Here is a 25,549-nt window from a genome sequence, read left to right on the forward strand (position 1 = left end):
CCGGTCCTGGATGCTATCACATGTTCACAAGAAAGAGCCCTCTGGAAGCACCTATGTTAATAATAATAATAATAATAATAATAATACATTTATTATATAGTGCTTTTACAGCTCTCAAAGACGCTTTACATTTAAAACAAGAAGGGATGAAGGGTTAGATGAACTGTGATGAGATGCCCTCTAGGGTGCCCTTCTAGTGGAGAAAACATCATGTTGTGGCCTCTAGGATACCATTCCAATGGAGAAAACATGTTAAGGTGCCCTCTAGGGTGCCCTTCAAATGGAGAAAACATGATGAAGTGTCCTCTCGAGTGCACTTTTAGTGGAGAAACTGTGATGAGGTGCCATCTAGGTTGTCCACCCAGTGGAAAATGTAATGAAGTGCCCTCTGTGTGCCATTTTAGTAGAGAAATGTGATGAAGTGCCCTTTAGGGTTTCCATCCAGTGGAGAAAGCATGATTATGTGCCCTCTAGGATTTCCCTTGCAATGAAAAAAAAAGAACCTGATGATGTGCCCTCTAGGGTGCCATCTAGCAGAGAAAATGTGATAAAGTGCCCTCTGGGTGTCCTTCAAGTGGAGAAAACGTGATGAAGTGCCCTTTATGATGACCCTCTTGTGGAGAAAATGTTATGAAGGCCCTTTAGGATGCCCTTTTAGTGGAGAAAACGTGATGAAGTGCCCTCTAAGGTGCCCTTTCAGTGGAGAAAATGGGATAAGGTGCTCTCTAGGGTGCTCTTCCAGTAGAGAAAACATGATGAAGTGCCCTCTGGATACCCTTTCAGTGGAGAAAACATGATGAAGTGCCCTGGAGGATGCCCTTTTAGAGGAGAAAATGTGATGAAATGCCCACCTTGGTGTCCTTCCAGTGGAGGAAACATGATGAAGTGCTCTTTAGGGTGCACTTTTTTTGGAGAAAATGTGATGAGGTGCCCTGTAAGGTGTCCTTCCAGTGGAAAATGTAATGAAGTGCCCTTTGTGTGCACTTCTAGTAGAGAAAAGATGATAAAATGCCCTTTAGGATACCCTTCTTGTGGAAAAAACCTGATGAAGCACCCTGCAGGATGCCCTTCAAGTGGAGAAAACGTGATGAGGTGCCCTTTATGATGACCCTCTTGTGGAGAAAATGTTATGAAGTGCCCTTTAAGGTGGCCTTTTAGTGGAGAAAACATGATTAAGTGCCCTCTAAGGTGCCCTTTCAGTGGAGAAAATGGGATAAGGTGCCCTCTAGGGTGCTCTTCCAGTAGAGAAAACATGATGAAGTACTCTTTAAGGTGCCCTTTTAGTGGAGAAAATGTGATGAGGTGCCCTGTAGGTTGTCCTTCAAAAGGAAAATGTAATGATGTGCCCTCTGTGTGTCTTTCTAGTAGAGAAAACATGATGAAGTGCCCTCTAGGATACCCTTCTTGTGGAAAAAACGTGATGAAGCACCCTGCAGGATGCCCTTCCAGTGGAGAAAACATAATGAGGTGCCCTGTAGGTTGTCCTTCAAAAGGAAAATGTAATGAAGTGCCCTCTGTGTGTCTTTCCAACAGAGAAAATGCGATGTGTTGCCCTCTAGGGTTAGGGTTAAATGGAGTAAATGTGATGAAGTGCCCTGTAGGATGCCCTGCCAGTGGAGAAAACACTCTCTGGGATTCTTCTTCAGTAGACAGAATGTGATAGAGTTCTGGAGTGTCCGTCCAGTGAACAAAACATGATGAGGTGCCCTTAAATGGAGACAACATGATGCAGTAGCATATAGGCTAGCTTACATGCTAGAAAACAGCCTTAGTCCACCGCTGTATCCAGCCATGCATTTAGCTTTGGTCGCAGTATTTTAGCACAATATCATGTTTGTGGCCAAAAAGTCACATCCTATACAAGATTGTTTTTGTGTTTTTTTTCAATCGCCTGCAGGAAACATTAAAAAGTCAGACAGCCTTTTCAAACAACACATGGAGCTAACATTAGCTAGCAAGCTACAGTTGTTTAAATCTGCCTAGAAATAAAAGCAGCTGCTTTTGTCTAAAATCAGACCAAGAATTTTGAGAGGTAAATCTTCCACCATTATCGTTGTACTGGATGGATATGTAACATGGGAGCAGCTATTGGGTTCACTGTTGCAGCCTTTATTCATCCATGTCAAACAGTCTCTATAGCTTCATCAATTATTCTGCTCTGTCAAGTTAAAGTTGTCGTAAGGTACTGAGGACATGACTTAATGTCTGCTTTGTCTTCATGGATTTAACCTACATGTGAACATTTTGCTCTCACCTATACTAACTGAGGTGTCTGCTGCATAATCAGCAAGTCAGTTCATTAACAGCTCAGAGTGTGAAAATAACACGGACATGAACAAATCCCTAAAAAATGAAACCCAATATCTGATACAGCAGAATAAACCTGACAAAAATAACTTGGATCTAGCAGCCTCCACTCTTTGCTATGGAGACAATCTCACCCTCAGACAGAATAATCTCATATACAAACTGCAAAGATGTTGTTTTGGCACTGCCAACGCTCATGCACGCTGCACACACACACACACACACACACACACACACACAGTCATACATTCAAGCGAATGCAGAAAAAAGCCTAATAGAGAATCAGAGAATATGTCAAAGAAAGTGTGCCCACACAGATAATAATAGCTTTCAACAAATGCCTCTGTGTTTGTCTCTGTTTGTGTGTTTGCACGAGGGCATGTTTGTGTACTACCTGTGAGACTCGGACAGATGCAGACATACAAAGACTCTTTGTTTAAGTTCTTTTTTGGGTCATGACAACTCCCCGAGAATTACTGACACCACTGTCGTACCCACTGCGTTGGAGACAATTTGGAGCACACTCTAATGGAACAGTCATGTCGGATTTGACAATGTGGTTTTATCCTGCTGTGCTGCGGAGGTGCTCTTAGTGTTACCTCACCATTCATGGTTCAGCAGGAACAAACTTCATAGGTGGGTATTTTATTATTCTGTTCACAAAAGGTGTGAAAACTCTGTGTACCTGAGTAAAGATGCATGTGTGACCACACTGTGAGATATAATGAGAATAAATGAAAGTGGATTTTCTTTTTCCCCGTTATTATGACTGTGACATTTTAGAGGAAATAACAGTGATTTATATATTAGTGGCTGTCAAACAATGGCTTTTTAGACTTCCTGACGAGAGGGATTAGAGACTGGTTCGTTATTTATGAGGGAAGGCGAGGGACATCAAATAATTTTTATGCACTGAGGAGGGAGTTATGTTTTTTATTTTGGCTTCAGGGAGGGGTGTACAAATTTTAAGTGGCTGTGTTTTGTATTTATTTTACCACCAATATTTAAAGAAAACATGGTGAGGAAGGCAAGTTTTCCTTAAAAATCACCATAATTACACCATTTATCACAAGCAGAAATTGTAAAAACTGAAATAATCATTGGATTTTCAAACTTCAAGTCAAATCTAGTTAAGTCTCGGAACCCATCGGCTGTATTCGGCGTCTGGCTTCCAGCAGACGGCGATACAGCCTCTGGGGGCAGACCCCCGATTTTTCGGCATTCCGGTTTGATTTGGGCAGAGGAGGCGAATTTCCGTTTCCAACTTCCGTTTATATATAAGTAAATATGCTGAACCATTGCGATGGATTCAGAGTTTGCAGTGACGCCAATTATGTTCCGCCTTGTTAGTTCACTGCCGCCGGCTCAAACGTGATTGGTCAATATCACACGGACTACAAACAGCCTACACTCGGAAACCAGGGCTCTTCCGCTCTTCTGCTGGAGGCAAGATCTCCGAGGTTTGCCTACAAGCTCTACATTCACTGAATGTAGAGAACAGAATTGTGCTTCCTCCTAACCCCAAGGTGCCACCATACACTTACTGTCAAATAACTGATGTCCGCTTCTGTTACTTGTGCTCAATAACTGGTTTATTTAACTTCAGTTTCACATCAGGAGCTTAACCGAGCGCGGCTTATCCGACTGCTCTCACTTGTGCTTTCATTTCCGCAAACACGTTCAACATGCCCCGATTGGTTACAACGTAAGACTCGTATTCACGCGTTACTTTAACTCTTGTCAGCGCAATACCTTGACGCTTACAAATCTAAAAAGTATATATATACTGTATATACATCACACATATACATACACGTGTACATATGTACATATACAGATAAATAAAAGCACACATGTAAAGTGTGAAGACCGTTCCAGCAGAGCCCTGGACTAAGAGGCATCTGATATTGAAAGGGCATAATGGAATGAATGACCAGTTAAATAAATATGAATATAAACAGCAGTGTAATCTAACTGTGCATGAGAGGGACGGAGGTGACAATGTCCAATGTCCAAGGACCGTGACGCCTCTGACGGTCCTTGGACACATCATGTGTGATAAATGCTTCCATCAAAAAAAAAAAAACATAACCAATCTCATCTTAAATCACCGATATTTCCTCAAAATTAATGTCTTCCTGTTTGGTTGCAAAACATGAAAATTTGATGGCTTGCCATAGTCGCACAGTTTGACGAAAACTCAAACTTTGAGTAACTTCTGATGTCGAAGGTCTTCAGATGATTCCGACAGAATCATAGTCAAACAGACGAAATCTTTACGAGGAGTTTGGTAAAGTATAACTTCTGTAAATGGCTAAAAAATGCACAAAAAATGCAGAGTAAATTCAAAATGGCTGACTTCCTGTTGGGTTTAGGGTATGGCTCCAAGAGGCCTTTTTGTACGTCTTGTGATGTTACATTTGCCAACCAGTTTTTGTACATGTATGTTAAATGCACTGCGGGCGCTGCTTTGTTCAAAGTTTGTAGTCCACCACTTCTGATTTGTGTTTCATGAGTTTTTGAGCATCTCAGCCCCTCAAAAAGCAATTTATATATAGGAAAAAGAAGAAGAAGACAAATTCCCTTCAATTTCAAGAGGGTCCTTTGCACTGTGTGGTGCTCGGGCCCTAAATATGTATTGTTTCACAGAGAAAATAAAGGACAGTCCCTCAGCTGCACAAATAGTGAAAGCCCTAATTACCTTAATGATTTAATTAGGATGAATGGAATGCTTTGTTAATGCTGTGTGCATAATTATTGATTGATCATGTGCATGAGAGTGATGGGGGAGGGTGGGGGTGTGTGGGGCGGTGTAAACAGCAAGCAAGCTAATTAATACTGTCAGTGGAAACCGAGGCTGTGAGAGCCTGGCGCTAATTGAATATGCAGAGTGAGCGTTCTCTCAGAAACAAAATTAGGACGATATTATTTCTGCAGCTTCAGTCCGTCCTCGTCTCTGTGGAGCAGCAAGGTCAACACCTCGTACAGTAGTGAGGGTGTTGTCATTAACGTCACGGTGTCTGGTTCAGTTTGTGTCTTTCACCTCAATATGTTCAAGATGACATAATTTAAAAAAAAAAAAAAAAATCTTCATGACAAACAATACACTTGATTTTTGTCTTGTTGAAAAAAGCCGATGGGAACGACAGTGACAACACGACACGTGATGTTCACTTAATTGAGTTTAGCTTCAGATTTTGTTTGAAATTATGCTTTTTTTATTTAATCCAATCCCTGCAGGAGCACAGGGTGTTGAGCTTGAAATGTCCTGGACTCACTTGAAATAATAAGAAATTGATTGGTGACATGTTGTTTCTGATTTCTGATTATCACAAGTGTAGAGGAGGAGTGTGTAGTTCTTGGCTCTGGTATAGTCAGCCCATGATCCTCTCCTGTGCACCTGTCGACCTACAGGTAGGCTATGCAAAGGTGTGTGTCTGATCTTGAATTACATTTTCATCCACTCTGTCTTGTTTCTCTGCAGCTTAATAGTAAAATCAATGGTTGAAATATTAAGATAGATAGATAGATAGATAGATAGATAGATAGATAGATAGATACTTTATTAATGCCCATGGGAAAATTCTTGTATCCAGTAGCTCACATAAAATCATACGGAAGCGTATTGCATTCACTTGACAAATTAAAAAAAGCCCTGTTTTTCTTTTTTTTTAATTCTTTTTCTGTTTTTTTGTGTGTAATTTTTTTCTGTTTTTCTGAGTAATTTTTCTGGGGTTTTTTGTGGTAAATTTTTCTGTTTTTCATGGTAATTTTTTCTGTTTTTCGTGGTAATTTATTTTCCTGAACGAGGAGATGAGATACTTCAAAATCTCGCGAGAAGCTCCCACCTGGCACCTGCAAGTGACTGGTGCCTGCATAAAGTCGACAAACTAATGACAACACCATCTATATGACCTAAAGACGAGTATCTCCCAGTGTTTCAAACCTAGCCTGGTTCCAGACTATAGACCCCGCCCACTCAACTGAGTAGGCTTGCATCTCTGGTCTGGCATACTGCAATGAATTTGCAATTTATCTCGTCCAAACGATGGACGGACCAATGAACGCCGGGGGTCTAGCAATTAGCCAATCAGCGCCACGCTGATGTCAAGCTGTGCACCGGTGGGTAACTGGTGAGGATAGCAACAATGGCGACCGCTACAGATCCTACAGACCACATTAACGATGCTGTCAAGGTATTTCGCCACTACTCGCGTTAATGGAGGACCAAATTAAGGAAGCTGCTAAACTGGATTTAACGGCGATGCAGCTGGGCGTGCACGACGACAGAGACATTTTAAACGGGCAATGCTCGCTTGTTTTCGGCACCCCCGAGGCATGGATACTAATGACGTCAGATTCTGGGTGAGTCGTTGATCTCTACTGATTGGTTAGGGAAAAATCAAATTCCCTCCCCCTTGTAAATCACCTTCAATGGAGGCGATGTCAGACTGAAGGTTCTGGGAGCTTCAGTCTGACACTCAGGCTATTTCAAACCCAAAACAAAGTAAAACTGGATTAAACGAAACAAGCGGGTCATGTTTGCTTCCATTATATCGAGCTCTCAAGAAAGGAATGAAAGCGTCTGTTGTTCTATTGCTCTCTTAACTCAGAAAAAAAATCAGAAAAACAGAAAAAAATACACCAAAAAAACCCACCAAAAAACAGAAGAATAAAAAAATTACTCTGAAAAACAGAAAAAATTACTCAATAAAATAGTTTTTTTTAATTTGTCAAGTGAATGCAATACGCTTCTGTAAAATCACAATAAAACCACAACAACAATAAATAAGGTGCCAAGAAAAATAAACTGTTCCAGCCACAGACCTTGTTATTCTCTTTTTATTGACAAAATGACGAGTACAAACAAACAAGGCACATCTTCACGTCGTATTCTTAAAAATATCTCCTGTCTCATGTTGAGCAACAAATGCTAGAAATAAAACTGAACTAAAATACAGACATAAACACAATTGTCAGCCACAGGAGACGTCTTTATTTTGGCTTCCGTTGGTTCTCTTTTTTGTCCCTTGGAGTTGCCGTACTCTCTGACGTCACTTCAGAGCGACAACCAACAATGGTAAGTGAGCAAGCAGTTTTCTCTTCGGCTCGAACCTCTGTTTTAATAAGACGTATTATTAACCAATGAAACATTACTCTCAGTGCTTGAAACGTTAATGTGTGTGCTGCAGTGTAGTTTCAGGTGGGTTAATGTTTTATTTGTGAGATAACGACATAATTAAAAGTAGGTGAGAGCCGACTAGCCGAAAGCTAACTGTTAGCTTCATTAGGTTTGATGTGTCGGTTGGCAGCAGTCGTTAACCTAGCTCTTACTAGCCCAGTCATTCATATTGTAGAAGTAGCTTTCTCCTTGTTTTGATCGAGTATGTGATGCTTCTTTCAAGATGACACTGTCAGAGTTTGGCTCTTCGTTAATACAAACTGACGTGTTGGATTTAGCTATTCTGGCAGGTAACGGCGGCGTTAGCTAACAGTAACGTTACTGTAAACAGCTAATGAGCTAACGTTGTTCAAAAAGGCGAATCTCCATTTATACAGGTCAGAATGAATTGGTGTCTATTTTTCTTTTCAGCTTCATTAATATGTGTCTGATGTTGTTTTAGGGTCAAAGTCAGAGTGGAGGTCACGGTCCAGGAGGAGGAAAGAAGGATGACAAGGTGAGAATGACACAGCTTCTGCTGTCTGCTGTCTGGAGCTGTTGTTTTGGTAATCAGATGTTAATCTTTTGTGTGGTCTCTGTAATAAAATAACATGTTCCTTATTCTATTTGAATTCTAATATTCAAGGGGAACGTCAGCTAAATTAAGAATTCCAATATGTTATTTTTATAGTCTTAGAAAGTTCAATCAGTATTTGTGAAAAGCAGCGACTCTCTCTTAAAACCACATGTCATGGGGTATGAAGTCGGGAGCTGCTCCATAGACAATGAATGGGGATAATTTTGTGGAACCACAGAATGTTTGTTTTCTTTTTTACATCCACATGAGATTTATTCTGCTGTAATGTTCTCAGTTGTGAAACAGAAAATGTACCCCTTTACTCAGAACATTCCCCCTGGCTGCTCTCAGTGTCATCGAGATCAGTGGTTCCCAACTGGTTCAGCCATGGGGTCCAGATTTCTCCTTAGAGTGCTTTCACCCATCAGTAGTTCAGTTCATTTGGTCCACACCAGAGGGAAAAATGAGACACACCTTTTAGTTTGGGTTCGGTTCCTGTTCACACTGACATGTTGCAAACGAACCAAGAGGAGTAAACATGAAGTTCTACAGACTGGCAGGTAAATAGTTGATTGGACAGTGCTGGCGTTTGTCACCCTGCATCATCAGGACCCATGTGGGGAAATCAAACAGAAGTTTCTGCAGCAGCAACTTAATGCTTCTTAAGTGTTTTTGTGTCTGTTGTTTGGTTTCACAAAGAGCTCATAGATGACAAACTGATTGTAAACATTATAAGGAGGCTGTTATTAGACCGCAAATCAATGGCACTTTATGAATAATGACTAACACAGAGACAGGATGAAAAGAAGGCGTCTTGTTCAGTAATGATTCAGGGCTTCATACTTTGGGACACTTTTTAATGGACTTAATGAACAGACAAAGTACAGAGTTGGATACAGTAATGCCAGATTTATTAGCTTTTTAATCAGCAAAAATATTCTCACTAATGTGCGTATGTGTTGCAATTGTTATATGTATGCATTAGCATAAATAGGTTACGGGATATACGTGGCCCTTATTAGGATCAATTATGAAATCGTGGACAGATTTTACAATCAGCAGATGGATTTATTATTGGTTTAGCTGTTCTAAAATCACATATCTGCATCAGAAAATCTTGTGGTTGGTTAGTTTTCTTTCACACCACAAACAAACCGTACCAGAGTCTGTTTGGAAGCAGACAGAGACCCACGTTTTCGAATGGTTTCAGTTTGGTTGTTTGATCCACACCATTGACAGCTTTCACACCAGCCAAACTATTATTTTGTGGGGCCAAAGTAACAAGTATTTAAACACTACAGTTGATGTGTTTTTGGCCGGTACCATTTCTGACATGTTATCACTTTGGCCCCAACTGAAGGACAAGAAAAAGAAGTACGAGCCTCCAATTCCCACCAGAGTTGGCAAGAAAAAGAAGAAGACCAAGGGACCAGATGCTGCCAGTAAACTACCATTAGGTAAGGAACTATAAAGACTGAGAGTTGTGAAGATGTGTGTTATCTAGCTGGTTGCCTGTCTCAATTTTTGCAGCTGATTTTCATGGAAGGAGTTCAATTCTTGGGTCTCCTGTTTAGCCCTATTTGAGCTCACTGTTTACAACAGTGGATACTGTTTGGCAGTTATCCCTGACGTTCCTGGAAAAGAGTCTGTAACACTTTTAAAACTAGACAGCAAACCCACAGTAACCCACTCTGATGTGAATAATGAGCAGAGCAAAGTATATCGACAGCCTTCAAGTTCCTGAGGGTCTGTAAAAGATGTTTTAGTTTGGATAGAATTTATCTATGTTTATATGTTGTTGTGTTTTTTAATACATATTTTACCTTTGTCGGCCTGTGTTTGTCTTTCAGTCACTCCTCACACTCAGTGCCGCCTGAAGCTGCTCAAGCAGGAGCGTATCAAAGACTACCTATTGATGGAAGAAGAGTTCATCAGAAATCAGGAGCAGATGAAGCCTCTGGAAGAGAAACAGGAGGTCTGCTCATGTTTTGCTTACATGATTCATACTTGAGAAAAATTAAGGCACACTAATCTTCTTCCTACTTAAAATAATTTATTGAACTTTGGTCGTATTACAGAACAGACCAGATCTTAACTTCTCCTGCTGTTTTTCCTCATAAAATAGTCCTGAACTTATCTTTTCTACAGGAGGAGAGGTCAAAGGTGGACGACCTGCGGGGGACCCCCATGTCTGTGGGCACTCTGGAGGAAATCATCGATGACAACCACGCCATCGTTTCCACCTCAGTGGGATCAGAGCACTACGTCAGCATCCTGTCCTTCGTGGATAAGGATCTGCTTGAGCCGGGTTGCTCTGTCCTACTCAACCACAAGGTAATGATCAGTGAGAATCCTTATTTGACGTTTACCTTTTTAAAAATACATTCCTTCAATATACATCAAAATACTGCTTTAAAGGGAAATAATTACAGTTACTTAACTTCTCAATAGTGTTTCACTCAACCGTGTGCTTCTGTTCATCAGTCTAGGATCAGCAAGTATCCGACAATTCCTGCCAACACCTTAAAGAACTATTTTTAAATGTCTGCCACCTCTTTGAAGTGTAAAACAACTCACACGTTGTCTTGTGTTTGTGTGTCACTTGTAGGTTCATGCTGTGATTGGCGTGCTGATGGATGACACTGATCCCTTGGTGACAGTGATGAAGGTGGAGAAGGCCCCACAGGAAACCTACGCTGACATCGGAGGACTGGACAATCAGATCCAGGAGATCAAGGTACAGTTGAAACACTGCTCTTAAACCTGCGGGGTTAAAATGGATCCTGAGGTGGCCAACGTTCAGAGTTACACAGTCTTGCTTTGAAGTTACAAAACAGCCAAAATCTTTGTAGTGTGAAATACTGACAGACTTGAAAGGTTGCCATTAAAGGTTGACCACAATATGGCTGATAGTTTTGGTAGCTTTCAAATTGACCTGTTTACATCACTGCAGGATTCTTGAATTTTGAGGTAAAAAAAAAAGTACTGGAATACTTTGAAAATAGTGCTTTAACACATAACACTGTCTGATCAAGTCACTCAGAACGTTATCATGCACAGTAAGTTGGAGCTACAGTTACAGCTTGACTAGGCCATTTAATTGGACTACTGTCCTTGTCCCAGTGTACAAGCACGAGCGGGCGGGGAATCGATTTATCGACTGAAGTATGTTCGACTCCTCTACAAGCTTCTCAGCTTGTTAGTATTGGACCTTTTTCTGGTTGACCTGTTACATCACAGACCAAACAATCGAGTGTCGTCCAGCTGTACCACCGCTTTTTTAACAGGTCACCATTCCTACTCTACCTCCCATCCATGTATTTCAAAATATTTAACTCTTTCAGCTGGCACAGCATTAACTTTGTCTCCTCATCCGTCCAAAAACTCACGGCTCTGGATGTAGATTTCTCCGTGTTGTCACTGGCTTCTTCTTCTGTTGCGCGTTTAATGCTATTGGACCTCTGGGTCAAAGCTCCTTGCCTTGATGATGTCCCGTCTGACAACGTAGTTTATTTTTTACTTTGTTCCACTCTTAAATCCTCTGCAAAACCAACAGGCCTTTGTTGTCGTGACTAAACTTTACATGACTTAACGAGCCGGCTTTTCACTGTGACTTGTTTTCCCCTTTCTTCAGCTGTGCTCCAGTGTCATAACTCCACTGAAAATTATAAATTGAAACTGGCATTCCAGCTGGCATTGCTTCCTTGGTTACTTTCAGATGGTTCTGTTTTAAAGATGATTTTCCCTTTCGTTATAGCCTGCACTCCTTTTTGTAATGAGTTGAAAATTCTGTGAGATATCAGGGAAGCGGCGGTAGGTAGGTGTGGGGCAGGCAGGAGGACACTAGGGCTGTACCCAAATATTTGGATATTTGTTTCTATGGGTAGGTATTCATAGGTGGGTAGGTAAATTTGGTATTCGATATTCGTTTTTTTATTTATTTATTTATTTTTTTACTTTTTTTTTTTTTAACATATTTTTTTGGTGCTAAATGTAGTCTTTTTGTTGTTGGTAAATGTAGGTTATTTAAAAAAAAAAAAAAAAACTTTTAAATTGCATTGTTAAAAATGTGAAAATATAGTATAGCCTACCAACTGAGCTTGTGCGCACGCTTGAGCGCATCCGTCTGAGGCTGTGGATCAATGCCAAGTTTTACCACTTTATCACTATTCCCTCTAACTTGTAGCTTTTTTTTCGCTATCTTTTGAATTTAATATGAATTATGGAACCGTTTTTGTCAATGTTTGTTTCCCCCGTTTTGTACAATAAATTATTGTTTAAAGTTTCAACAAGTTTCTTTTGGAGTGCGTGACACAAGTGTGTTTTGAAAACGACCACGGACTGTCACCTGCTCAACGCATCAGTACCTTCGGATGCCATGACAGTAATAGATCATAGATTAATAGATTATAATAATAATGTCAAAATATCATTTACAGACCGATTTAACAGACGATCACTGCTGCCCGACCCGCAGGTCCATTTGCAGGTCCCGTGGGTTACGGGTCGACCCGCGCATCACTACTCAGCTCAGTCTATAAGGCTGTACACAACAGTAAGGCTATAGACATTATATTCTATTCAGGCCAGCAGAACCAGCAGCGCATCGGCTCTACAGTGCACGGCACTGCTGATTAACCATTTTATTGCAGCACAGAGTGTCTGCCAGCAACCAATTACTTGCAGAGGCTTCCTACAACTTGTTTCAACGGTTCCAATTTAATCAGAAGACAAATTAAACAGGATGACTAGCCAATGTGAAAATCAAAAGAAAGCATAGAATAATGTACTGAAGGAGAATGTTGTGCCATCACATTTTTTTGTGGTTTGAGAGCAAAGATCCGGTCGCCGCTGTGCAAAACTCCGCAATACAGTTAGGTCCGAAAAAACCCCGGAGTCCGCTGCACACCGTTATAATAGAATGAGCGCAGCAGTTCTCATGTCATTCAGATGTTTTGTTGCAGATTTTATGGTTATTAAAAAGTGTAATACAGTAAGTAACCTATCACTGGCTAAAGAGACATTCATATCTCATATTCAAAATTTAAAAATATTGCTTGAAAAAGTACTTGAAGGTCTTTGAATTTCATTTTGTAATGTTTGTATGAACACTGTCACCTGTTAATACATTTGCTCAACAACCGCTTTAAGCAAACTGAAGGTTGAGTTGCTCGTGAATGTAACATGTTGTCCTTGGGCGCTGAGTCTGAAGGAGCAGTTTTCTGTTGTTCCTAACAGGAGTCAGTGGAGCTGCCTCTCACACATCCAGAGTATTATGAGGAGATGGGTATAAAGCCTCCCAAAGGTGTCATCCTGTACGGACCGCCTGGCACAGGTGAGTGCTTTTATTAAACATGCCAATACCAACAGTGGCAACTTGTGTTGTGTGACTTTGGTGAATCCAAACTAACCCTGTAAAACTCCAAAGGAACACAGTAAACACAAACTAACTGGTTGAGGCAGCGGTCAACCAGCAGCTCTCGTGTTCAGCAAGTTAAAATAATAATTTTTGTCAAAGGAGTCTGGTGGCTTTGAAGAGAGTGATATAAAGCCCCTTTGCCACTGCACAAAAAACCCACTAACACTGGCTAACATCTGACTTTTTAACGCAGTGGTGAAGGTTTTAATTGGCATTCACACCCGTTTCAAATGACTCTGCAGCTGACATGGTTGTTTATCACTTCAGCTCCGATCTGCAGTGATTGGAACACAACACCTGGGTGAACAAGTTAATTTTAGCTCCTTTACCAGTGAGATGCAATGACGAGCCATCACAAAATATGTCTTTGACTGTCTTTGTTCAAGCAGCGCACAAACTTTGATCCAAATTAATTCAAATTAAATTTGAAAGAGAGACTAAAAAAGTTACATATGAATAAGTAACCACCATAACATTTTCGCTGGCCTCTGTGTTCCTCTTTACTGTTTACTGACCTGGCCGGTCCATGACGTCGAATATCACACACAAAAGAAAACCAGAGCTGTGTACACTGTGGTTGTGCACTACTTGCTTTATTCGTGTTGCTTAATTTGTGTATGTCGCATCATTTGCATCATGCCCACTGAGCTGCTCTGCAGGGATTCATGTCTAATCGTGTCTTTACTTAGATTTACTTAACACGTTATTCACTGGGGCAAATTGTTTTATTTGCAACTGGTTTGAACACAGCAGGAAACTGATATTGTTTTTAGGTAGGTATGATGTTTTGTTGCCGCCCCCGTCCAGAGCAGAACACCGCTTAGCTTCTGTGGCATTACTCCTGCCACTCAATCAGAAAATGTTCTACTACACTTAGAAAAAAATTACACCCTCGTTACTTTTCATGATACACAAATAATTCAGTTTCACACATGTGGTACAGAAGTCGTATATACTGTATACACAGAGGTACATCTATGTTAAGTTTCCAGTTATATCACAGAAGGATTAAACCCAGCCATTAACAGCGCTCGACAGTGAGAGCGTTTCATTCGCATTTATGACTAAAAATAGGTGTGTGCGAACTGTAAAAAATATTTAGGGGCACATGTGTGCTTAAAAAAATCAGCCGAAGCAGCCTATATTTTTTTCAGTAAAAAAATATGATAATCTAACCGCAAATAATGGAGGAACTCAGGCCGCCTTCCCTCTTCCCTCTTCCCCGTGTGACACGGTTATGGGCGGTTTTCCAAGCCACTGTCGGCACAATGAATATAAGTCCCACTGTCGGCAGCGTGGAAATAAGTCAAAGTGTGGAGGAGACGGACCGGGTTAAGCGGCGGACCTCCGGGGAAGCCTGCTCCGTTCTCCCCGCAGTTAGGGACCGTTCTCCACGGCCAGGCTGTTGGCTGGGTGGAAATAAGTCAGTGTGGAGGAGACAAGGGACCGGGAAAAGCGGCGGACCTCTGGGGAAGCTTGCTCCGTTCTCCCCGCAGTTAGGTCCCGTTACCGCTGCTGGGCAGGGTGGGAATAAGTCCTGCAGCGTTTCAGAGGACCTGGAGAATGTTTTAGGATAGTAATAACATTACATAAGATAATCATATTGCAAAGATAATATATATAAGATAATAACATTGAAGACAAAATTAAATTGCAATACTTTTTCAAAACTTGATGATTTTACCTTTCTGTACATTTTGTACACAAATTCATTAAATAATTTTGCTTCTAAATGTCTATTTGCATCACGATTATTACGGAAAACACATTATTTGATCAATTTACATTGTGCCCCTAAAGTTCTTTGTGCGCTCCTTACTTTTTCAACTCAGGAGCACATGTGCTCCTTGGGGAAAAAAGTTAGCATCAAGCCCTGATAAAGGAGTGTTTACCCCAGACTGACATCACAGGTAAATTCCACATGGTCATTAGGGACCTTTTTTAAAGGGCACCACTGCAGGAAGGTGAGAGTAGGTGACCAACCTTCTGAACCCTTAAGTACTGCTGTGGAAAAAGCGCTCTCCACACTTCTAATAATATGAAACACCTTCAGTTTATAAAAGAAGTGTTTCATAGCGCAGTGGTTTGGTGGAAGCAGTATAATTATGCATGGAGCGCTGTGATTGCCTTTGTGAACCTCTCAGTCTTTGCCACAGCATGCAGCATTTGAAAGTCATTTTTACACATTTACAATCAAATCTATTCTTCGCTGAACGAGATCTCATTAACTCATTAACATTAATCATTGAATAAGGGTTAAGTGAAACGCACTTTGCTTCAGCTCGGCTCTGAATTTCAATACAGTCACTCTGTGTATTTATAAAGAACCACATGTCAGCACTGTTACAAGTTGAGTAGCAAAATAAAATAAAATTTTAGCCGTAAGATAAGAGGAAGAATTTTTTTATCTTAATTTTTTTGATTAATATCAAAGGTCATGTTTTTTTACTGTCTTTGTGAACAGTATGCACATCTGAAAGAACATTATGATGTGCGTGACCTTTTAGGTGCGCCTGGGACAGTGTGCGATATTTTGGGTTCCTAAAAACCTTTGAATGCAAGTAAGAGACCTCCAGCAGCGTGTATACTGACAAAATTAGACAAGAACAAATGTGCACACCAGATAAAATAGGACAAGTGAGATATGAAAGAAAATGTCATGGGACGCTGCCCCAGCATCTGAAAATCAATTGGCTGCAGGTCGTTTCCTAAAAGTAACTAAAAGTGACATTTTGTTCACAAGCTTTTAACCTTTTCTTTAATGGAAACATCACAGATCAATTTTAATATCTCAAAACATCCAGTCTGGGTGTTGCTGTTCTACCCGACCAATAACTGAAAACATCCACATGGATGTGAGCAAATAATAAAATCCAGTAGATGATGGGAACTTCTTACAGGGTGACTTCGGTATTTTTCAACCTGGACCATATTTTCACATTTTTTTGTGTCCAAGTGACTGATGGGAACAAAAGTTTTTAAAACCGGTCCAATATTGAGTGAGAGCGCTGCAGCCGGCAGCCGCGAAGCAGGCATGTCAGCATCGTCAATTTACGTCCGCTAAAAGTGTTTGTTTTTGCCAGTGACAGGTTCAGATTGTTAATATAAGTGTCTGACAACATTATGGAAAGGATCCCTACAGTGATAGACCTTTTTATTGAAGAGTGAGATCCTTTTTGTTTGACCAGAAACAGCCCCAAAATTGCAAACTCATGAAATCTGTCTTTGCACTGTTCCAACAATCAGAAACTTGTGTCAACCAGCTCTGGTTTGTTTGGCATAAACCCTTCATTGACCCAGTTAGATGTGAGAATGTGATGACTCTATACTAGAGAACTGCTTTGTGTTGGGATCCCGCAGGACCACAACACAAATCTCGCCGGAACAGGTGGTTTTATCTTTGCTGCAGGGGGGAGCAGGCGGTCAGGAAAAAAACTAAGGGTCCTGGAGGTTAATTAATATGAAGGATGGAAATGTCAACAAGTGAAGTGGAAAAGAAGATAACAGCAGGACATTACAAAACAAACAATAACGAAGCACGCCCGACATTTGGAGGAGTTTCTCAGGAATATAAAAGATAATAATAATCACCCTGAATCAGAGTAACTGTAATTATTAATGTAATTATGCACCAGAATGTAATTTCACTACTAGTGACCGACAGATATGTATAAAATATTTTCCTCGCAGGATGGTAGAAGACTCAATCTATTGATAATAACTATAACAACAATTAAAAATGGTTCAGTACCGAGCGAGACGGCTGCAGCTGACAGCTGTGAAACACCCTGGACAGGTCACCAGACTATCACAGGGCTGACACATAGAGACAGACAACCATTCACACTCACATTCACACCTACGGACAATTTAGAGTCACCAATTAACCTGCATGTCTTTGGACTGTGGGAGAAAGCGGGAGCACCAGGAGAAAACCCACGCTGACACAGGGAGAACATTTTATTTGATTCTTTGTAATCAATACAGCGTCACCATTACAACATATCGTCATGCATGTTTTGTTTCAACAGCCTGAAATTGTGTCGGACTGTTTCTCAGCCGTCCAGAAGGTGTTGTCCGTGTCTGCTTGATTAAATGTGAACGCAGCATCAGATCCTTTTTGTTCAACCTGGAAAGGCTCAAATTCACCATCACCAAACCCACCAGACTCCATTTTAAAAAAAACAAAAACACTTTAGTGGACGTACACTGAAGATGCGAACATGCCCTGAGTAATCTCATGCTAAAGACATGTTTTAATATATGGCAAAAAATAAGCATTTGTTATGTCATGTGTGTCCCAGGTAAGACGCTGCTCGCCAAGGCTGTAGCCAATCAGACATCAGCCACCTTCCTGCGCGTCGTGGGCTCAGAGCTGATCCAGAAGTACCTGGGAGACGGGCCCAAGCTGGTGCGAGAGCTCTTCAGGGTGGCAGAGGAGCACGCGCCCTCCATTGTCTTCATCGACGAGATCGACGCCATCGGCACAAAGAGGTACACAGAACATCTGCTTTAAACTATTTTAGACTGTGAGAGACTGAGACGTCAGAACAGTGACGATGTATCACGTCTCTCGGGTGGGGCGTCAAGAGTGGATGACAAGGTGTTGGATAAGTAAGTGTGATCACTAACTCTTACACTTTTATTTTTATTCAACTCTTAACAGCTCATTAACAGGTTTATTAACTTCATCGTCATGGAACTGAAAGTGTGTTTCTGTTTGGGAGATTCTAAAATGATTATTCAATATTATTAATCTGTACAGTAGACAAAGTTTTTATATTCAGTGTGAACATCACACTTTTGAAAGTTTGTTTCTCAGGTGGGGGTGATGTAATGCAGCAGCTGCAGCTTAGTTCCTGTCCTCTATTAAAAGAAGGTGACAGTAACAGGACCAGAAGCAACAGACAGTGTAGGAAATACAAAATCAAAAGCTTTATTTGTCTGTGTTTCATCCTTGTTGGCAGCAACGGCATCAACAATGTGAGGTAATATGTTGGCTGATGTAAATGAACGAGCCTGGTTAGATGTTGACTTGGAGAATCAGTAGGCTTCTAGATGTTTCTGCACTCTGAAAACAACTCAGTTAAATGGGTCAGCAGCTGTAAGAGAACTGCAGGATGGAAAAGGGGGGTCTGAGGTCATGTGGCCGTGTTGTGCATCCTTTAAATTCCTTAGATAAATGTGTACGACCTGTCTGTGTTGTGCAGGTATGACTCAAACTCTGGCGGTGAGAGGGAGATCCAGAGGACCATGCTGGAGCTGCTCAATCAGTTGGACGGCTTCGACTCGCGAGGAGACGTCAAAGTTATCATGGCCACCAACCGGATAGAAACCCTGGATCCAGCCCTCATCAGACCTGGTCAGTAGGAGTCTGTTTGGATCGGATTCTGACACCTACATTTGTCTGATGTCTGATAGACAGAATGGTTGTATACTGCTGAGTCATGGCAGGACGGAGACATTATATCACATCATTTTTCTGATGTTGGAATTGAATTTCTTTTCTTCGTCTTTGGGGACAGCAACATGCATTTTGTGTGCACTATATTAAGAGTATTTTCACCGCTTAACCTCTTTGTCAGACGGCCCCTTCTCATGTGAAAGCCAATATCAGCTTCAGTTCTCCATCTGTGCTCTCATCAAAGCCAGACTCCATTGACAGAAACAGCAATTTTAGCTCACTTAACACAGGAGCTGCTGTTCTGCAGCTGTCTCCATCAGTTAGTGAGTTTGTGTAATTGTGTGACTTTGGTGTTTTAAAGGGTTCATTAGGATTCACCAAAGTCACACAATGACACAGACAAACTAACTCATAGAGGCAGCAGCAGACCAGCAGCTCCTGTGTTCAGCAATATTAAATGACAGTTTTTCTCAGTGGAGTCTGGCTTTGAAGAGAGTGATGTAACAGCTTCAGCTCCCTGTCAGAAATTGCTGTTTGGTACGGTGAAGCAGTGAAAATATTGTTTTTAGGTGGCTAAAAGATGTTTTGCTGCTCCCCCGTCCACTTTAGAATAGTGCTGCACGATTAATCTAATCGCAATCGCGATGTCAGGCTGTGCGATTACATAACCGCATAAAAGGCTGCGATTTGCGATTTAATGTAAATAAATGTTAACGTGTGTGCCTGTGAACGTGACTACCTCTCCTGTAGTGTGTGGAGTTTGTTGACATTATGCCCACAAGCTATCCTGACCAAGAACAGGCTGAGTTGGTGGCGAAAAAAAAAACGTCTATTATATGCCGATACTTTGGATTCAGGTATGCCGACGTTGAACAGAAAGACGTGCTGTGTAAAAGTTCCCACGGCAACACGACCAATTATATCAGCACTTGAGACAGCACAGAGAAAAGTAGGAAGGATGCATGCGAGAGAAAGCCAAGCTGAGTAACGTTAAAAACAGAGACAACTGAAAGACACCAGAGCCTCATAAAACAACATCCAAGCACAGTTACGCAAACACTTGTGTCACAGGCAAATCATGGACTCTATAACAAACTATATAATAACAAATGAAAAACTGAGCAATTTTGCTCAGTTTCGGCCCACTTGACATGTTGCTGTGTTGTGTTACGGCCTATTCACGTGCTGTCATTTACGTAACAACGCCTGAACGCAACACAGGCTCACTCCGCTGTGTGTACAGTGCCGTGCTGTGCTGCTGTGTGAGCAGCCTGTTTGACTGTGCTCAGTCTGTTGATGGTCATTAACACACTGTCCATCACAATAACTATGTCAGGTCAGGTCAGTGCCCCCCTAATATAATGTAGGGGAAACACTGAATCAAGCAACAAGACTCATGATACCATTTATGTATTATATTGTAATCGCAATCGCAAATCGCGTTATTATCCACTCAAATCACAATCACACATTTTTATCAAATCGTGCAGCACTACTTTAGAACATTGCTTTGCTTTAATGTCTGTACTCCTGCCTGGTTCTCCAAACTGGGGGCGTGCTGTAGGTAATACACTGACTATGGAAAAGTACCTCACATATATAAAACCCTACTTCAGAAGATCTGAACTGTCCCTTTGACAGTGCAGAATTCTTCCTCATTATTATTCCAGAAAGACTCAGAAGTAATTAGATTTTCCTCTTGATGAAAAACATGTTTTTTCTAGTTTGAAAATCTTGTTAATTTCAAAAATCAATCATTTGCCTGACCTCAGTATTTATTCATTAAACTATTTAGACTCTGGGCACCAAACAGTTTAATTAATCAGATCTGCTTTAACATGTTTTCCTGTGAACTATAGTGTAAAAGTTCGGGGGTTTCAGTTGAGTGTGGGCAGAATCATTTACACTTACTGCTTTGTAAAATTATTAATATTTAACAATTAACCAATAATGATCAGTGTTTGATCAATCAGCACACCACTGTGTTAATTAATCAGATTGGTTTTGAGTGAGAGTTACTGGCATTAGTCCCTGAATTAAATTTTAAATATGGAGACACTACAAGTGAATCAGTAAAACTTAGAACTAATAAGATATCACCATAAAACTTTCCCAGTTGATTACTTGATCGATCACTGAAAGTGTTTTCAGCAGCTGGAGGCACGTTTTTGTAATTGCTGCATTGCAAATGAGTCATTATCTAATCAAATATGTGCTTTGACGTAAATTTCCAGAATAGAAATCTGAACTAAAATAAAAACTTTAAAGCTATAGTGCGTAACTTCTGTCGCCTCCCAGCGGATAATGCATTATTACAACTAATAAGCCGGTGGCACTTCCATGTACACAGAGTAACACTCGCCACACACCGTGTACACAGAGTAACACTCGCCAGTCGCCACACACCGTGTACACAGAGTATGTTACTACTCATAATATAATTATAAACCAAGTCACTTACTTATCCAACAGCAGCAAGGCAACATCTGTGTCTGCCCTCAGCCCAATTTCTTCCTTCAAGGCTCTCCACCGAGGAAAAGCGACGCCAATACAAATCCTTGTTTGCCTTCTCCGTCGGTCACTTTCCTTCTTTGCTAATAGAGTCCAGGCTATTTCTCTGTGGTAGGATCCACTTCTGAACCGTGTCTCGGCCGCTTCTCCGCCACGTTGCTTTCTCTTTCTACCTGCGCTCTACCTCTTGCTATGACACTCTACGCTCTTCCTCCCCCTCCCTTCTTGTTGTGAGGAAGCATTTCCTGTGTGCCAGCGCGGGAATGTCGCCGGTCGACATGCAAACTAAAAATGATATATATTGAAAAATACCGCAAGATGTTAGAGGAGCGGATCGGTTTAATCAGCATTGTGTCATCTCCTCTAGTAGTGGCTTGGGTGAAACGGACATTTACGGACATGTAGAAGTTACGCACCATAGCTTTAATGTGCATTTTGGAGGGGTTTTTTTTCCACTTGTGTGAAAATGTCAAAATTCACCAATGTAAAAAAGCCCAACCCCGTAGTGTCTCCTCTCTGCAGCTGCAGTTCATGATGTTTTCTCCTCTCCTCCTCTTCCTCTTCAGGGAGAATCGACCGTAAGATCGAGTTTCCTCTGCCGGACGAGAAGACCAAACGGAGGATCTTCCAGATCCACACCAGCCGCATGACAGTAGCAGATGATGTCACCCTTGATGACCTCATCCTAGCTAAGGACGACCTATCAGGAGCAGACATTAAGGTGAGAGTTAGGCAGCCAGATCCAAAATCTACTCACCAGTTTGACTTTTGAGCGGCCACTTGGTTAAGATCAGAAAGGATCTTATAAATAATCTGAAGGCCAATAAAACATGACGAAAAGTAAAAGCCAAAACTTAAATGCACCACGAGATGATGATGAGTTCTGTCTTTACTCCTTCAGATGAGAAAGTATCTGTAGGAGTACACTGTGTTAACATGAGAGTAGATTAAGCAACATGGTGTTAGAGGTTGTGTCCAGTCGAAGTGCGTCCTGACACCAGAGATGTGTGTGTGCTCTTAGTTTGCTCCGGCCTCATTCTGTGACCAGACATTATTGATGGCGTGAGTTCAGGAGGTTCGTGCAGTGAGTGGGTTCACACTGTGACTCAGCAGGAAGAGGGAAACAAGATGAACGGCTCATTTTCTGAGTTAGTGGAGATCAAACGGCTGTTTTACTGTATCACATGCTCCATTCAAAAATATCCAGAGTTCACTGAACGTTTAAGTCTTTAATTCTGACTGACTCAACTCTGCTGCCCTCATGTGGCGGCTGACAGGATTACACTCTGAGTGGGTGTCAAGCATTCTGTGTGATACTTGAATTTCTTTAACAGCTTCAACATGATCACATAAATGATGCCAGTCATTTTGAAAAGCTGGTATTGAGCAGAAGAGAATAAACCAGCTTCTCTGATATCTGCTACTGTCAGCTTTATAAGAACCAAAGTGTGAGCTGCACCCAGACTCTATCTTCTGATTGTCAAACAGCATCGTGTGTTGGTGCTGTGGCCTGAATGGTGGTCAGTTTAAATTACATATCTTAGAATTAATTTACTACTCGCTAACAACTTGGAGTAACCTTTAAAAAGATTTGAAACTATGTGAATTGGTCTGATTTTAAAGCCCTCAAAAGTACAAGGATGAATGAATCAGTATGTTCTTGTCATGGTGTGGAGGTTTCTATATATGACTGTATATCTTTTTCGTTTTTTATTGTTTGGCTGTAGCTTTTCGTATGCAGCTGTCTTGGCCAGGTCTGCCTTGTAAAAGATACTGTTGATCTCAATGGGACTTACCTGGTTAAATATGAGTTAAATAGATAAAAATAAAAAGGTGACAAGTTGTCACAGTGGAAAAGACCACCTACAGCTTTTTAAAAATATTTAGAGATGCACAATATTGTATTTTTGCTTATATCTGATATTTTCCGACTCATTTTGGCTGATTGTTGATGCCGATATCTGCACATATCTTTTCCACCTAATTGCAGGAAGCACAAAGTCTCTCCTGTAGTGGCATTAACATATTATCATGCCTGGCGGATGAGTTCCCACAGTCATGGAAAACTCGAAAAGTCATATAACATAAAATCACATTTCCAATGCCTGGAAAACTCAGAGTTAGTAAAAATTAGGGCCCGACCGATATGGATTTTTTTGGGGCCGATGCCGATTCCGATATCAAGGAATAAAAAAATCTGATAACCGACATATTGGCCAAGTAAATTTTTATGTTTTTCAATTTAAAAAAACCCTGAAATACCTGCTTTTGATGGCTTAAATATAGTTCAAACACTCGTTACAAAGATATAAATTGAAGGAAGAACATTTTACTATTTTCAAATACTTTTATTATCAGAAATTTTGTGGAACAAGCAGCATACGAACAATTTGAACACAAAATAAATCCAAAATATGATGCGCAAAAAGGCAGTAGACCTCTGGGAAATAAAATAATCATGTAAAGTCTATATGAATTAAGACATTCACATGTATGTTCACAGTACCAGAGTTCTTATTATTATTGCCAATTTAACAGAGGTAGGTTATAGTGCAAAAAGTAACACAAAGACATCATTTCGAAGTAAAACACCATATTCCCTGCATTTTATTAGTGATGTTAACATCGGCGTCAATCGGCCAACTCTTGGCTACGGTTATTCTCTAATGACTACAATCAGCCGATTAAACCGGCCGGCCGATAAATCAGTCACGCCCTCGTAAAAATCATTGAAAGATTATTAGGTATACCGTGACGACTTCTGTAAACAAAATGGTTTCAGTTTTCACCTATAGTAATAAAATGTTTGCTCAACCAAAATAACCCTTCTGTTTTCAGTCCTCTCAGGGCCATTCTGACTGATAACGATATAAATTCTGTAATACTGTGACTGTGAAAGTGAGATATTTTCAGAAATGGTTGTCGTTCCATGACAATCTCATACCATTGCAACCCTGAATGTAGCTATGTCGATGTGTGAAAACGTTTTGTTTACCATCGCATGTTTCTTAATTTTCCTCCCGTACTCCATTTCTCCCGTCATGTTTGAATAGTTTGAATCTGTCATTTTAGAAAATGTCAGGCAAGTGGGGCAAGAGTTTTTTGTTTTGTTTTGTGGGTCCTTGAAAAGTCATTGAAAAGCTTTGAAATTTTTTTCCATGAAAATGTGTGGGAACCCTGGATACAGACGTATAATAAAATGCTTTTCTAAATGTGCACATCTACTGGGCAAAATAAGAAAACTACTTCATCTTAAGTTACATATAAACCACACCATATTTATTTTTAATGAAACATTTTCAAAGAAAACTGTACAATTCATCCTACTTTGACCTTCTTGGAAGAAGCTCTCCGTGAGACAGGCGTGTCCAGAGTCTGGCCTAAGGGCCAATCGTGGCCCCATGGACTGTTGTTCTAAATATACCACGACTGTCTTTTGTTGTACAGAAACATTTATTAAAGCTGAACTCGAGCCTGGCGCTTTATATTCACCTCCTGTCCTCCTCCCTGTGTCCTCCAGGCCATCTGCACAGAGGCGGGCCTCATGGCGTTACGGGAGCGCCGCATGAAAGTCACCAACGAAGACTTCAAGAAGTCCAAGGAGAACGTCCTGTACAAGAAGCAGGAGGGCACACCGGAGGGGCTTTACCTCTAACCTTCAAACTGTCGTGTTCTCTCACCCTCACCCCGACGCTCACCCCTTCTCTATCTATCGCTGTGTGGAAGAGCGGAGGCAGCAGCTGAGTTGTCCGCCTCCCCGCAGAGAGTTTTGATATATTTTGTGCATGTCATGTCTGGCTTATCCCACTCTCCTCTTACCGTTATGTGAATAAAAGGACAAAAATAAATAAATGGCCACGTTGTGTTAGTCATCTTTTTTTACCCATTTTATTTTCCGGAGCATTTTGGCTCGCAGCCGCAGCTCAAATCGTGTTTGAACAGACGCGGCATCTGTCGATGCCTGCTTCTTATTAGATTCCTGTACATCGCCGTGCTGTAATATCTGGAGATAATTAATCACATGAATTATTCAATTAGTTCAGTCACTGTGTTGTCGCCCTCGATGTCACCAACACAATCAATCCTATCAGTATGCACAGTTCTGTGTTTTCCCATGCTTGATTGCTTGATGTACTTATTTTAGAGCTCAGAGACGAGACAAAGGCCTGA

The 25,549-nt window shown here is 41.0% G+C and overlaps 1 protein-coding gene across 1 annotated transcript; it reads left to right on the top strand.

The window, feature by feature from the left end:
• Positions 1-7,312: 7,312 nt before the first annotated feature.
• LOC125897088 (26S proteasome regulatory subunit 4) lies at positions 7,313-25,231 on the top strand. The gene is made up of 11 exons (XM_049590155.1): positions 7,313-7,387; positions 7,932-7,985; positions 9,406-9,502; positions 9,896-10,020; positions 10,194-10,379; positions 10,654-10,782; positions 13,284-13,380; positions 17,769-17,958; positions 18,675-18,826; positions 21,946-22,100; positions 24,900-25,231. The coding sequence occupies exons 1-11, from the start codon at positions 7,385-7,387 to the stop codon at positions 25,032-25,034; spliced, it is 1,323 nt and encodes a 440-aa protein (XP_049446112.1). The 5' UTR covers positions 7,313-7,384; the 3' UTR covers positions 25,035-25,231.
• Positions 25,232-25,549: the final 318 nt, after the last annotated feature.

Source organism: Epinephelus fuscoguttatus, linkage group LG11 (genome assembly GCF_011397635.1).
Source record: "Epinephelus fuscoguttatus linkage group LG11, E.fuscoguttatus.final_Chr_v1".
NCBI lineage: Eukaryota > Metazoa > Chordata > Actinopteri > Perciformes > Serranidae > Epinephelus > Epinephelus fuscoguttatus.

Coding starts and splice junctions, on each gene's coding strand:
- LOC125897088 (XM_049590155.1), top strand. Junction 7,986..9,405: donor GAGGAAAGAAGGATGACAAG/GTGAGAATGACA, acceptor CCCCAACTGAAG/GACAAGAAAAAGAAGTACGA. Junction 18,827..21,945: donor TCCAGCCCTCATCAGACCTG/GTCAGTAGGAGT, acceptor CTTCCTCTTCAG/GGAGAATCGACCGTAAGATC.